The sequence below is a fragment of the Saccostrea echinata genome, unplaced genomic scaffold (assembly GCF_033153115.1).
Source record: "Saccostrea echinata isolate AGI-Se365-2 ecotype Australia unplaced genomic scaffold, CSIRO_AGI_Sech_v1 ptg000040l, whole genome shotgun sequence".
Classification (NCBI taxonomy): Eukaryota; Metazoa; Mollusca; class Bivalvia; order Ostreida; family Ostreidae; genus Saccostrea; species Saccostrea echinata.
Window position 1 is genome coordinate 6946422 of NW_026889789.1, and position 16287 is coordinate 6962708.

The following is a 16287-nucleotide window of genomic DNA, read 5'->3' on the forward strand; positions in this document are numbered from 1 at the left end:
GTACGTTTCAACTCTTTTAGTTCATTGGTTCTTGGGAATATTTTTTAATAACCCACTCTTGGAAGGATGTTTGGCCCAACAATATAAAATCCCATAAAAATTGACCCATTGGTTCTAGAGAAATTGAAAATGTGAAGAGTTTACAAACGGACGGACGGACGGACGACGGTTAGCGGATGATCAGAAAAGCCTACTTGAGCTTTCATCCCCCTTTGAACCAACAATTACACGTCTTGTTTGAATTAAAGGCCATAATTCGGTTTTTACTTAAAATAGTATAAGACTTGTCAGAATAGTTTTATAGTGCGGGCATTCAGCTGGAAAAAAAAATTATATAACACAGCTCAAATTTACGTAATGGGTTTAAATCTAAGGATTGAAGAATTAATTACTTACTGTGTCTTTCTTGGACTTACATGTATAAATGACATTGCCAGTGTGTCAATGAACTTTGCAATAGTACCATGGGACTTAAGATGATCAATATTTAAAGATCACTTTGTTGAAGATAAATACAGATTATAATTGAAAGACTTCTAAGATGAAATATCGTTTATCATAACCCTTCAAAAGTGTCAAAGGTTCTTTCTACGTACATGCAATGCAGAGATATCTGTAGATCTATAATCGAGTATTTAAACATAGGAAATTTTGATGAAATTGTTTTTTGTAAAACTTATTACCTCAATCTGTTTTAAAAATACAATGTTCTTGATTATAGCTAAGAAATTTTTGATTTGTAAATGGTAGAAATCGGGTTAAAAAGTATATTGTATAGCACTTGATTTGTTCTGTATCTCTTGAGAGATTAAAAAAAACATTACGATTAATTGAGTTTCATTCAATTATATGATGTACAGATGTTGATAATTCTTCAACATTTTCACAAATACAGATGCTTGTGTAAAGGATCCCCCTCCAGAATTTTATTCACCCCTTCCAATATTTTTTAAGCACATATTTAAAACGTGCGGAATGTGTACGATTAAAAAAAGGAAAGAATATTCTTTATCAAAATAATATGTTATTATTGAATTTAAAAATACCATATTGCATCTTATCTTGGAGGTCAAATGCGAGTATCGTATACTACTAGTATGTTCTACTTTTCTGTCAATTGAGTATCTTCTTTGCATCAAAAATAAATAGACATAAATGACAAAAGAAAAATAAATAACATTTTCTCAGTGATGAAATGTTCACAATATGCATTTTGCAGCATTGTTGGAATGTATGGATTGAAAACTTTGAAGGTTTACAGTGCACGTTTGTCTTACCTGCCAATTAGAATCACACCCTACATATTTTTTCTACCCTAAGAGTAATGTATTTAATATTCGGCACAATATTTAAAACCACGCCTACCAATCTCATCAAACTTGCCTTTTGACTTACAATTGGAAAAAGAACATTTCCATATACGAGATGTATTTTTAACCAGCTCTGATTAAAGCAAGATGAAATACTTGTCGAAAGCGTATTTAAAAAAGAATTTCAAGATTGAAACTTTGTGTCTTTTTATACTGTCCGACCTATTCTCTGAAAGATTAGTTACGTAACCTATATATTGCATGAAAAACAAGACGTGTTTGTGAAACACTGATGCCCCCGTATGGCAGCTTATGGCGAAGGCTCAAGTTTTTCAAATGCAAGTCAAAATCAAAGGTCGAGATCAGAGATAAAAAATGTTGGTACCTAAAGAAAGATTTTGTCACAAGGAATACACATGTGAAATATGAAATCCCTAGTACCAACTGTTCAAAAGTAATGGCCAATGTTAAAACTTTTGTAAAATAGGGCAAATTAAAAGTTAAAGGTCAAAATAAATGATACCCAATGGAAGATCTTGTCACAAAGAATACACTTGTGAAATATGATAGCCGTAGCCGATCCAAAATTATAAGCATTGTTATTTTTTTTTTCAAAAGTAGGTCAATCTCAAAGGTCAAGGGCAATGGGTCAAAACTGTTGATGCCTAAAGAAGGTTCTGGCCCGAGGAATACACATGTGAATTATAACAGCCACAGCACCAATCGTTAAAAAGTTATGTCCAAGTTAAAGTTTGGTAAAAATTTGCAAAAGTGGTTCAAACACCAAGGTAAAAAAGGTCAAAGAATTGGCAAGAATTACACATGTGAAATATAAAAGCCATAGATCCAACCAATCAAAAGTTATGGCCGAGGTTTACCTTTTTTTGCGGACAAACACATAAACAGATAAACAGACAGGCAGACAGATGGAAGGAGCATAAACTATATGCCCCAGAATCTTTGATAATTGGGGCATAAAGATATTATTTTGGCATTTCGATAAAACTCTTCAAAATCACACTTCAGTATTTAACACTTATCACTTAACATTCCAGTCAACAGAAGTAAATTTGAGTTACCGTACCTATACTGGATTTCTAAATTTCATATAGTTACAAACAAAGGTACATCACAGAGACCAGGAAATGTTCGCTAAGCTCCTATCTTCACTCCTCACAAAAAAATAACTGCTGTGAAGTAGAAACTTAAAAGTGCGCGCGCAATAACATATTCAAGGAAGTAAATGTGTGATTGATTGATTGATTATATGTAATTTTACGTTCCATTCGAGAATTTTTCACTCATATAGAGACGTCACCATATACCGGTAAAGGGCTTCAAATTTTGACCTTTACTCGGCACTTAGGGCCATTGAGCAGTGAGGGATGTTTATCGTGCCAACGCCTATCGTGACACGGGGCCTCGGTTTTTAAGGTCTCATCCGAAGGACCCGCAACTTTCACTTCAATGTGCCGAGCGCATGGCGAAGGAACAGTTGCTACCCATTTTTTATCGGCTTAGGTCAGTCGCGGCCGAGATTCGAACTCACAACCTCCCGGTTACGGACCGAGAGCTCTGCCGACTGAGCTAGAGTGAAGGGTGAATCGTGTGCGAAATGTTAAATTCTCCTAAAATTATAAAAAAAAAAAATCCGACAAAGAACAAGGTACAGTTTTAGCCAAAGTTTGCCTGGTGATTTTCCCAAAAATTGAATATGTTTATTTAACTCTTTCTTTTTTGTTATTTAATAAAGTAACCCTCATAGACACCAAAACATATATTTAAAAAAACCCACTAGTACGCATGCGCAATATGCACTGTCAAAAAGATAATATCCTTGGCTCATTTGCCATTATTTGTACAAAAAATAGCCAGTAAAAGTCAAAATTCAATACCTCCACAGTGATCGCCCACGATTAAATTTTGACAGAATGAATATGAAGTGTAAATCCATATTCAGTCTTAATTTCATCGTGGGCGAGGACTGTGGACATGGTAAAATCTTAAAAATTAGTTCGATCAATTTCTAATCATTACGGTTGCCATGTCGGTAGTAGATGTTATAAACTCTCGAATTATAACCTCAGTACGGTGATTTCAAGATAGTTGAAAGCAGTATATCATTTAAGTGCTCAGTAAAGCTTATAATAGTGTCTTGGCAAACTGTATTCTTTTTTTTTTTTGAATAACATATATAAATTATCCGGAATTTTCATCTCGTCGTTTGAATGACGTCATTTTCGTTACCATGGGTTAATGTAAACAGAAGTAGATGTACCAGGATTCTGGTTTACCGACATCAAGATCTTACGGGTGAGAAAAAATTGTATATACATATCACTTCTATGAGTGAAAATTTTTATATGTGCAGTTTTCATGAATATGATCAACTATTTAACCGACGATTGTACGTCACACGCGTACACGGCGGATAAAGCCTTGTGAACAGATGAAAGCTAAGAGGGAGAAATGTTACGAACTGAATCTTGAAACTTAGATAATGATTTAATTTTTTACATTAAAAATATTGTATGTTTTAGCAAAAATTATTAGGCTAGCCATTCTAATATTTACATCGTCTGCAAGTACCGGTGACAACAGCTGTATAAGCTTTCGGGACCTTTGACGCCATGGCTAGATAGCCTAGTGTTATTTTTAATCTTTACAATACATACATGCATAATAAAAAAGAAAACTAGTATTTAGACGGCATATTTATTGAATATTGTCTGTTTCAAACTCAGCTTGTTACTTTATTTTGAGTTTGTATACATTTGTAGGTCTTAAATAACGTGCTCGCATATAGGTAGTGAATAGTCCGTATCGAATATTGTACGACACGATATGGTACGGTAATAAGGGTGTGGGTTCGAATCCGCCATGCGTGTTTTTTTTTTTTTCCTTACTATGTCATGTTACATGTACTATGTATTTGATGAAGAAAATACACTTTTTTTACACTATATGTAACATATCTGAAAATAATTATACATGATCATTTTTTTCAGAATGGATAGGAGACATTATTCGTGTGTTTTGTGTCGAGGAAGACCACCTCCACAAGAACGTCGTCCAGTACAGTCGGGATATATAAACATTCTGTCAAAAAAATTTGCAGTTGGTGCAACAGAATCAGACGTACTGTGCAACAAGTGCCGTCATAAATGCCGAAACATTTCTCGAAAAAGGGAGGTTTGTACAATTCCTGTAAGTGATAAGGATGAGGCTAATGATCCATCTTTTACATCTCCCAAACGCACTAAATTGACAGAAATATCAAGTCCGCCATCTGTTGCATTACCTTTCTCATCTTCAACAAAAAGTCATGGATATTGTTTTGTGTGCAAAAAGCCAGGACCTAAACTTATTTCGCTTTCAAATCAAGCTCGCCTGCATGTACTTATCATAGGAGAAATCATAATTCCGTCAGGAGCAAGGTGTTGTACAGGTCACTTAATAAATGGAAAGCTTTCGGAGAAAGCTATAGAAAATATTAAAACCAGTGAGGGTGTAATGTTGAATAGAACCGCAGTATATAACATCATTCAAGACTTACGGGAAATAGCTTTCCGCAATTCCAGGCTCGATTTTGATGATGAGGGCAACATGGATGATGACGACTACAAGATTCTAACTGGACTTACTCGTCGTGAATTCGAAGATGTTGTGTCAACGGTGACCAGTATCAACTCAACAAAAGTAAGAAGTAAGAGGACATGCATTGCCATTCTCCTGGTGAAACTGCGTACAGCAATGTCAAACAAATTGCTGGGCGTATTATTCAACATGACGAAGCATCAGGTTTTTACATAATTTTGTATCTATTGTTTTATGCAAAAGCAGTCATTATTCTATTTATAAACTAAATATGTTAAATAATATGTATATACATAGTCGTTAGATATTTTGTGAAAAGGATCACTTCACATTTATTCTTTTATACAGATAAGACGAGCTATTAAATCAGGAAGAAAAGCACTGATGACAGATTTTGTACCACAAAATCTGGGTTTTCAGCACATCACGCGGGAGGCAGTGATTGAGAACCACACCCGCCAACTTGCTAGAGATCTTTTCACGAACAGTGCTACGGCAGATCCGGCAATATTAGTTCTAGATGGAACCTGGTATATCCAGAAAAGTTCTAACTTCGCCTTTGCCAGAAGGTCTTACAGCATGCACAAACATAGGCCCCTCGTTAAACCCATGATGGTTGTAACTACTACGGGTTACATAATTTCCGTTCTTGGACCCTATCTAGCGGATTCAAAAAATAACGATGCTAGCATTCTAAAACACATGATTCTACACAACACTGAAGAAATGAAATCCTGGTTAAAAGAGGATGACGTGTTTGTTGTGGATAGGGGATTCAGGGACACTGGAGATGTGTTGGAAGATCTTGGTATCCAAATGGAAATGCCGTCATTCATACAGAGGGGAGATAAACAACTGACAACCCATGATTCAAATATTTCTAGAGTGGTTACAAAGGTAGATGAATCAAATATTAATTATTACAGCAATAACATACCCCCCCCCCCCCACCACCACCACCAAAAAATAAATAAATAAATAAATAAATAAAATGAAATTAAAAAAAGAAAGAAAAAAAGATCAAAACATTTTTATAACAGAACTGAAATTTTATTATATGTACATCGGTTTAAACTGATGTTAGATGTTGTCGACGATCCCATCCCCCCCCCCCCCCTGCTATTTTTAACAAAAACGTGTATTCCTCTAGCACTGCTTCATGTACCTGAAACCATATTTTATTTTGTGATTATATGTATATGCTTTCATTCATAGGTAAGATGGGTTGTGGAAGCTGCTAATGCTCGACTGAAACAATGGAAATACCTGGAGAAGACCCTACCTAACACCCAGATACCATTCATCGGGGATTATATCAGAATTGTATCAGCCATTTGTAATAGGTATCGGCCACCACTGTGCACTACCACATCCGATGATCAGTCAATTGCTGCAAAAATGCTTCATCTCTCCCGAAAAGAAAATGCACTACAGAAACGTGTGGAGGAAGAGGGTTTGGACAAGAGGCCAGTTCGTTGGGTAAAGGTTGACGCCGAACAGTGTGCGCCAGATTTCCCAAAATATGACGAAAATGGTATAAGAGAGCTAACTTTGGGGGTATACCAACTTCGTATGGCTCGATCATATACACACGAACACACGGACATCGAAGGTAAATACGAGATTTTAGTAAGCGATGATATACAGGGAATACTATCCGCTAAAATCCAGAGTAGACATATATCGGCTAGAAATTATCAGTGCTGGATAAGTTATAATGATGGTGTGATTGATGGTTGGTTTTGTAAGTGTAAGGCGGGGAGCAGAGTAGTCGGAATGTGTGGCCACATCACCAGTGTCGTGTGGTTTCTTGCGCACGCGAGACATGAAGTCGATTCTGTGAAAGGTGTCAGGAATTGGAGCACCTCTGTTAATGATGCATCAGATCTACCCGAAATTATCGATGAATCAGACAGTGATGAGGACAGTGATGTTGAAGAGTGAAAGAACTCAATTGCTTTTAAAACGTTTTATTTTCTTCTCTCCAATGTCATTCTCTCCAATGTCATTTAATATAATGTCATTCGGTATTAGTACGAGAGATGTGTCTGAACATGTAAATGTATGTTTACAAGTTATGCTGAACAATTTCTTATTTATTTCATAGTAATTTTTACTATTATGTTTACAAATATAACAATTATATTCATAATGATTAGCGAAATAATTAACACAGGTGCAAATATTTGATGATTTCCAAAAAAGTGCAGAAACTTCCTTTATTTCTCTTAAAATACATATTTTTTCCATAACGAGAGATGTGTCTTAAATCCTAAAATAATTCGATGTTGGCCAGATGCATAACTTTTAAATTCTTCATCTCGAAATAGAATTTTAGGAAAGTGAAATTTCCTTACTTAGAATCAGCTACAGTAGGTCTCTCGTTTATGTTTTGTTGCTGACTTTCTACTATTTTTATTGTAATTACTGTTATCTCTGAAAATACAATTAAGTCGCACAGGATCCTGTGATTTTGCAGTATTTGTTCCTTAAAACAGAAGAAAACAAAGAAAGGGTGGTTGTTAAATCAATCACCAAACATACAAAAAGGGTATTTCATTTCAGGAAGGGGGTGAAATCAAAGGCAAGGGGCCTTACGAAAGAACTTACAACTAAGACCAAAATTTAATTCTGCTTCTAACTTTTTATATTACATTATATTAAAAATGGTTTTAATCTTTTTGAAAGGAATGTAGTAAGATATTTTTACGCTAGCAATTTTAAACAAAATCATTTATATTGCAAAATTTTACAACCAATTTAAGTTTTCGGTCTTAGTCGTAAGTTCTTTTGTAAAACGGGTCCAAGGAGTGACAGAAATAACATCAAACACCATTTCGCAGGTATCGGAGAAATGTCAAACAATTTCCCTCTTTCACTTAAAGGAGGAAGCCCTCCCCCTTTTTTTATCAGTCATAGAAATTTAAGAAATGGGAATATTTCTTGTTGGTTTAGGTGGGATGGTAAAAACCCTTACTTTGATTTTAATTTTGTGTGTGATAGTATGGGAGGGGGGGGGGGGGAGGTATAGTAATTTAGAATACAAATAACGAGGTCTTGACCTACGGAATTTGTAGTATACTAGGGATCTTCTGGAATTATTGGGAGATTGTGTATATTATCCTCTCTATAATGAAAGTATTTTGGTGAAAATTGGCATTTTCTCTAAACATACATAAAAAATAAAAGCAAGAAATATTTCAGAAATATTTTGTCTTTTTTCTTTTCTGTGGTATATGAATGAGTCAATGGTGGGGGTACCCGGCGCAGTCATGAAATCAGATAATGAAAATCGATAACTACTACGTACGTAGTTTCGTGGACCAGAATGGGAATTTTTTTTAAATTATGTATGTAATTTTTCAATTTTATTTTGACTCTATTTTATGCAATTTTGATGGAATTTAGACTAGAAATACAACAATCATAATTAATATTTACTACGTGTAAATAGAAATCTGAAAACGACAGCAAAATGGATTATGACGTCAATGCGGAGGAGCGAGTATACAAAAATTTATGTAGCCATGTGGAGAACTATTGTCTAGACTAAACTACCTGCTAAAACAATAATGATGCGAAGAAACATTTCATTTTTTCATTTGTATATTTTTTCCTCACAAATTATTCAATTAGAGTGAAACCAAAGGCGCTAGATGACCATCAATTATTAGGGACTAAAAAACGTTGACCAGCGGTGCAAAAGTCGGTACTGCACGATAGTCAAAGTGTACATGACATTTCATGTAATTTTCAATTGTGGCAACACACATTTTATTTTTCAAAGAATTGACTAAGAAAAGAGAGAGTTTGTTTTCTACAAAGTTATACATTTATAAGTAATAACAGAAAAAGAATTAACGCTTTCCAATCGTTTCAACACGAGAAAATAATCTAAGGCTGACGTGACGTTAAAATGACGTAGCCATGCTGCCCCAGTTCAGTGGACATATTCAAGTTTATAATATCATCGGAGCTTATCTAATAATCATATGAACTAGAAATTTTGCACATTTATTTTATTTCTTCTTGATAAAGAATTTTCATGAAATGATCTCTTTCTTTTATGGAGAAAAAGTAAATTCTCAATTATATCCCAGCAACCCTCGTATTGTAATGTTTCATAACGTAAGTTATTGTCTTTATAAAATGGGCGAACGTCAAGACAGCAGGTGTGCATTTTTAAAGGAGTATATTTCAGGCGCTTCAAAAGATATCAGATAAAAATTACTTTTTTCATAAAATTAACATATTCCAATATTTTATATAGTATTTTGGTTGATTTCCTGAACAGGGCAAATTTTGGCCAAAACTGTACCTTGTTCTTTAACAGGAATTTTTTTTGATATCATAAGCAACTGCTTCTTTAATAAAAATGGAACTAAGAAATCTCCATATCTTACGAGTGGTCAATAAAAAAAAAAATAAGAGCATCTTGATTCTACACACAGCTAGTCTAAATTGATATGCTGGAGTTCCTCATTGACAATATCTAGGTTCATTGAAGACTAGATCTTTCAACTATCTGTCGGAAATCCGAGAAGTGTTATTTGTGTTCTTTCATTCGCTGACCTATTTTTAGATTCTTAGAAGTAGAATTTATATATATATATATATATATATATATATATATATATATATATATATATATATATATATATATATATATATATATATATATATAAACTAATGCATAATAGAAATAAAACTCTTGATGAATTAACTCTAAATTTGACATTGAGAATAATAACCAATTTTGCATTAACTACCAAGAGTTATTTTCAATCATTTGTCGATTTTTTTAATCCAGTGAACTTAAACTAAACGAAACAAACGAGTCTGCCACATGTATTAAAAATGTGGGTGTTTTACTGACTACAGACATTAAGACCACAAAGAACTCAGTTATATGACAAACTTGATGTCTTTATCTTTTCCTTCGTTGACTTCCCTTATATATGTACTAATATTCGATTATCAATGGAATGTATGTGTCTGTCTTCGACTCACATGTATAAATGACATTGCCAGTGTGTCAATGAACTTTGGAATAGTACCACGGGACATGAGGTAATCAATATTTAAAGATCACTTCGTTAAAGATACATGTAAATACAGATAAAAATTGAAGGACATGTAAGATGAAATATCGTTTATCATAACCCTTCAAAAGTGTCAAAGGTTCTTTCTACGTGCATGCAATGCAGAGATATCTGTAGATCTATAATCGAGTATTTAAACATAGGAAATTTTGATGAAAATTTTTTTGTACGACTTATTACCTCCATCTGATTTAAAAATACAATGTTCTTGATTATAGCTAAGAAATTGTTGATTGTAAATGGTAGAAATCGGGTTAAAAAGTATATTGTATAGCACTTGATTTGTTCTGTATCTCTTGAGAGATTAAAAAAAAAAACATTACGATTAATTGAGTTACATTCAATTATACGATGTGCAGATGTTGATAATTCTTCAACATTTTCACAAATACAGATGCTTGTGTAAAGGAACCCCCCTCCAAAATTATATTCACCCCTCCCAATATTTTTAAAGCACATATTTAAAACGTGCGGAATGTGTACGAGTAAAAAAAGGGAGGAATATTCTTTAATAAAATAATATGTTATTATTGAATTTGAAAATACCATATTGCATCTTATCTTGGAGGTCAAATGCGAGTATCGTATACTAGTAGTATGCTCTACTTTTCTGTGAATTGAGTATTTTCTTTGCATCAAAAATAGATAGACATAAATGACAAAAGAAAAATAAATAAACATTTTCTCAGTGATGAAATGCACACAATATGCATTTTGCAGCATTGTTGGAATGTATGGATTGAAAACTTTGGAGGTTTACAGTGCACGTTTGTCTTACCTGCCAATTCAAGTCACACCCTACATATTTTTCTACCTTAAGAGTAATGTATCTAATATTCGGCACAATATTTAAAACCACGCCTACCAATCTCATCAAACTTGCCTTTTGACTTACAATTGGAAAAAGAACATTTCCATATACGAGATGTATTTTCAACCAGCTCTGATTAAAGCAAGATGAAATACTTGTCGAAAGCGTATTTAAAAAAGAATTTCAAGATTGAAACTTTGTGTTTTTTTATACTGTCCGACCTATTCTCTGAAAGATTAGTTACATAACCTATATATTGCATGAAAAACAAGATGTGTTTGTGAAACACTGATGCCCTCGTATGGCAGCTTATGGCGAAGGCTCATGTTTTTCAAATGCAAGTCAAAATCAAAGGTCGAGGTCAGAGATAAAAAAATGTTGGTACCTAAAGAAAGATTTTGTCACAAGGAATACACATGTGAAATATGAAATCCCTAGTACCAACTGTTCAAAAGTAATGGCCAATGTTAAAGTTTTTGTAAAATAGGTCAAATTAAAAGTTAAAGGTCAAAATAAATGATACCCAATGGAAGATCTTGTCACAAAGAATACACTTGTGAAATATGATAGCCGTAGCCGATCCAAAATTATAAGCATTGTTAATTTTTTTTGAAAAGTAGGTCAATCTCAAAGGTCAAGGGCAATGGGTCAAAACTGTTGATGCCTAAAGAAGGTTCTGGCCCGAGGAATACACATGTGAAGTATAACAGCCACAGCACCAATCGTTAAAAAGTTATGTCCAAGTTAAAGTTTGGTAAAAATTTGCAAAAGTGGTTCAAACACCAAGGTAAAAAAGATCAAAGAATTGGCAAGAAATACACATGTGAAATATAAAAGCCATAGATCCAACCAATCAAAAGTTATGGCCGAGGTTAACGTTTTTTGCGGACAAACACATAAACAGATAAACAGACAGGCAGACAGATGGAAGGAGCATAAACTATATGCCCCAGAATCTTTGATAATTGGGGCATAAAGATATTATTTTGGCATTTCGATAAAACTCTTCAAAATCACACTTCAGTATTTAACACTTATCACTTAACATTCCAGTCAACAGAAGTAAATTTGAGTTACCGTACCTATACTGGATTTCTAAATTTCATATAGTTACAAACAAAGGTACATCACAGAGACCAGGAAATGTTAGGGTAACGCTAGCGGTTCTGCTAGAAATTGTTTTCATAGAATTAATAATTCGCTCAACTCCTTTTATAAATGTACCATTCGCAAAGAAGACATAAGATTATAAACATTAAACAATTAAATTTATTAAGTGCATTATCAACAAACAATTTATTTAAACGACGACATTCACACCACATTCATACCGAACTAATAATAATAAATAAGTTTGATAAAAATAAATAATTAAAATCATACCATAAAACAGACTGAAAAACCACCCCAAAAATCTAACGTATCTATTTCTATGCGTATAAAATATGTGACAAGTCGTAGTTATTAATAACTTTGACTTGTAAAACTTAACACCAAGCTTTACTGTATTTAACAGGTTAGCTTGTTAAACTCCTAAAATATTTTATTAAATAAGGACACAAGCCGTGGTTATTTATAACTTTGACTTGTTAAACCTAACAACAAGCATTACTGTATTTAACAGGTTAGCTTGTTAAACTCCTAAAATACTTTATTAAATAAGGACACAAGCCGTGGTTATTTATAACTTTGACTTGTTAAACCTAACAACAAGCATTACTGTATTTAACAGGTTAGCTTGTAAACACTAAGGGCAAAGAAAGATAACTCTAATAATCATAAGTAAGTTTATCGAGAAGCAACGTTTAAAAATTCCCAAGTAGATCTACTCTAATAAAATAATTTCTATTGAAAATAATTGAAGAAAAATTTACGTATCTAGAATAATTAAATTACTGTATGAAAATAAAATAAATAATTGACTTTCGTTGAACTAATCAACTTTAGTCATCATAAAAGAGAAAGATAGCAAACGTATAACTTTAGTTACATAGTTTGCATTAAAATGAAATAAAATAGAGTAATAATGAAAAATAAAATAATCCTAGATCAATTAATTACTAAAGAAGACTACTCAGTCATAGACTGTTGAGTCTTTAAAAACAACCGATAGTGGAAATAGTATTTTACTATTTTGTGTCCTACACGGTAAAACCCTATCCTAAATAAATAAATAAATTAAAAATAAATTCCTAAATAAAAATAAATAAATAAATAAATAAAATAAAAGATAGACAAAATAAAAATTAAAATAAAATCCTAAAAAAAATCTGAGAGTTCCGTAAAACGGACCTACCAAATCAAAATAAGCAGAAGAGTGACTAAAAATTCTCAGCGTTTAACTTTTATATGACTTATGACAGAAAATAACAGAAAATGCTGGAAAATGACGGATATTAACAGAATTATTAATTATGAAATTTCATTGGATTATCAATTAATGATCAATTATATCGAACAATCTGATTGGTCAATTGTAAAACATCACGATCTTTCACGTGAACAAGTGTCACCAAATGTTCTATACAATTATGAAATAATTAATTCTTACATATTTATCAATTAAATAAAAATATATTTCACAATAAATAATTAAAACAAATCAAATTAAACTTAAAACAATATTCAGTTTATCTCAAAATACAGTCATTCATAAGATACCGCCATTCAAACTCGGTATATTTATCGGTTATATTACAAATGCAAGGATAAATTTATCAATTACTTTAACAAGTTTCTAAACCGGAAGTACATCGTAATGAAGAGCGAAACTGTCAAACAATGTGACAACAGACGTTTAGACTATTTCACAGGTATTATATCAACTAAATAATACTAACCAAACAACAATTACGTACTATTTCACACAGTTATAGTCTTAGGATGTATGCTTAAGTGCTGATTTACAAATGACATACTTTATCAATCTTTTACCAAACTCTAACTCAGTTCGAATTATCTCAGTCATGTTTATGTTATATAAATATATCAATCTACCCTTGTTTCACAAGTATATACATTTACAATTAAGTGACTTAGGTGCAACTCTGCGAATAGCACATTCATATAAAACAAAATAAAACTGTGAATAAACAAACTTCATCAACCCGCTCCAAATCACCACAATGCATGATAACATATTACAGTCATTGACCCTATTTGATAGAAAAATCAACCCGCTCCAAGCTCACACAAATATAGTAAAATATTACAGTCATTGACTCAGAATGATTAAACACTGTTGTGGATAAAATAAAAAGTTACACCATGTAACCTAACATTACTATTATTACATCATTTAAAAAAAGGGGGGGTCACATGCACTACAGTTAGCTAAGCTCCTATCTTCACTCCTCACAAAAAATTAACTGCTGTGAAGTTAAAAGTGACCGCGCAATAACATATTCAAGGAAGTAAATGTGTGATTGATTGATTGATTGTTTGTAGTTTTACGTCCCATTCGAGAATTTTTCACTCATACAGTACCAACCAGACCCAACCTGACACAAAGCAGTCCCAGAGCAGTCCCGGGGACTGCTTCCTTGAATATGTTATTGCGCGGTCACTTTTAACTTCACAGCAGTCCCAGAGCAGTCCCACAGCGGTCCCAGAGCAGTCCCAGCAGTCCCAGAAAGCAGTCCCAGCAGTCCCAGAAAGCAGTCCCAGCAGTCCCAGTGGGATTAATTAATTTAATGGGCGGAGATTACTCAGAAATGAGATTACCAATAAACAATGTAACTATAAAAGGCAGTTGAAATTGATGATCCATTTCTTTCTGAGCAGTATCAATTCTCATGCGACAGTCATTTTTAACTGTTAAGAAAATCACACTACGCGTATAGAAACAAATAATAAATATTGAACAAAGAAGACGTTCACACCTATAAATAACATGGATATTTAAACACAGTTTCGTGGTATATTAATTTTTCACCAAAATAAATCAATTTCTCAATTACTGTGATTGATATTGGTTTCCATATTTATTTATTTATTTTTTTTATAGATAATTAAGCTTGAGTTATTTATTTTCTATCAAAACTAGCTTTAAATAGGCCTTATAATTATAGAGCAAGGCCGATTCCCATACTATACTCTGAATGCAGTTTTCTTAAGTACTGGAGCTTTTGAAAAATTCTTTGTGTATTATATTTCAGTCATGATTATTTTCACTGACTTGCCAATTTAGTTATCGTTAAATTATCCATGTAACAGAAAATAATAATACTTTTATTATATAAACGTTTGAGTGTACATCTGTAAATCACGCGAATGAAACCCTCAGATTATGTTCAAAATTAATTAATCCCGAAATAAATTTATACACATTTATTGAAACGAAGATTTTTTGCAGTACATAGATTGAAATTAGTGTCATTGTTGACCAGCATTTTCAGTGATGTGTAACACTGATACCCAAATAACATGCATTGACTTTCTGCTAATCATGCCCGAAGGCGATGAAACTTCAGGTGTTGACACCATTTTATACATTTGTATTGCTTTTTATTAATCGGCCAGGAAAACACAAACAAAACAAATAAGAAATAAGTCACAATTCCCAATATTTTAAAATGTTTATGAATTTACTCTTTTAATTACTTGTTTATAAATCAAAAACAAATTCATAAATAAATCCCCCAATAATTGTTCACAAATATAATTTTTTAAATGACTGAAGAATGGTAGAATAATTTTATTTCATGGTCATTTAATAAATTATAAGGTTTTATTTGAGGGTGGTAAAAAATACATGTAGCATGGAAAGCTCTTTTTTAGCATGCATATGGTTTTAGCTTTTTCAATTTAAAAAAAATCCAGTACAGTACGTCCCTCTGAATGTCTTATTGTAATGACAAGTTTGTGTGTTTTTGTTTGTTTGTTTGTTTGTTTGTTTTTAAATAGTGCTAATGCAAACTTCGAGTATATTCCTTAACTTGACAGCATTAATTAATTAAATAGGCCTCGATATTTTTTTTTTCAATCACCTGTATTAAAGTTTTAATTAGCATTAATTAATTAAATAGGCCTAGATATATTTTGTTTTCAAACACCTGTATTAAAGTTTAATTTAAAGGATAAAAGTCATCTCCTGACTTCACTTTTAACTACTTTCATTTTTTAAAATTAATTCTAGACTACAATTGTGTAAATTTACAGCCCCTGAAGACATTTAGTAATTACATGTATATCTATCTCTACTTATTAAAATGTTGTAAAAAATCCTTGTTTTTCTTTTATCCTTTATCTTAAACACCTCTCTGCTGAAAGTAAACAAAACAACAACAGGGAGCCTGCAAATTCAGAATACACAAGGGGCGGAGCTATCATGTCACTCAGAACCTTTTTCATGCATGAGTGAACAAAGCAGTCCCAGAAAGCAGTCCCAGGGACTGCTTGGACTGCTGGGTCTGCTTTCTAGAGCAGTCCCAGAGCAGTCCCACAGCAGTCCCAGAGCAGTCCCACA

At 32.8% G+C, this 16287-nt stretch overlaps 1 protein-coding gene and 2 pseudogenes across 1 annotated transcript; 2 read left to right on the forward strand and 1 right to left on the reverse strand.

Moving 5' to 3' along the window:
* LOC133200599 (uncharacterized) overlaps positions 1 to 16287 on the reverse strand; it is a 64203-nt pseudogene that overhangs the window by 40020 nt on the left and 7896 nt on the right.
* LOC133200611 (dynein axonemal heavy chain 8-like) overlaps positions 1 to 16287 on the forward strand; it is a 123867-nt pseudogene that overhangs the window by 8988 nt on the left and 98592 nt on the right.
* On the forward strand, positions 5492 to 6851 carry LOC133200608 (uncharacterized). The gene is made up of 2 exons (XM_061336401.1): positions 5492 to 5804; positions 6123 to 6851. Exons 1-2 carry the CDS (start codon positions 5517 to 5519, stop codon positions 6849 to 6851), a joined length of 1017 nt encoding a protein of 338 aa, XP_061192385.1. The 5' UTR covers positions 5492 to 5516.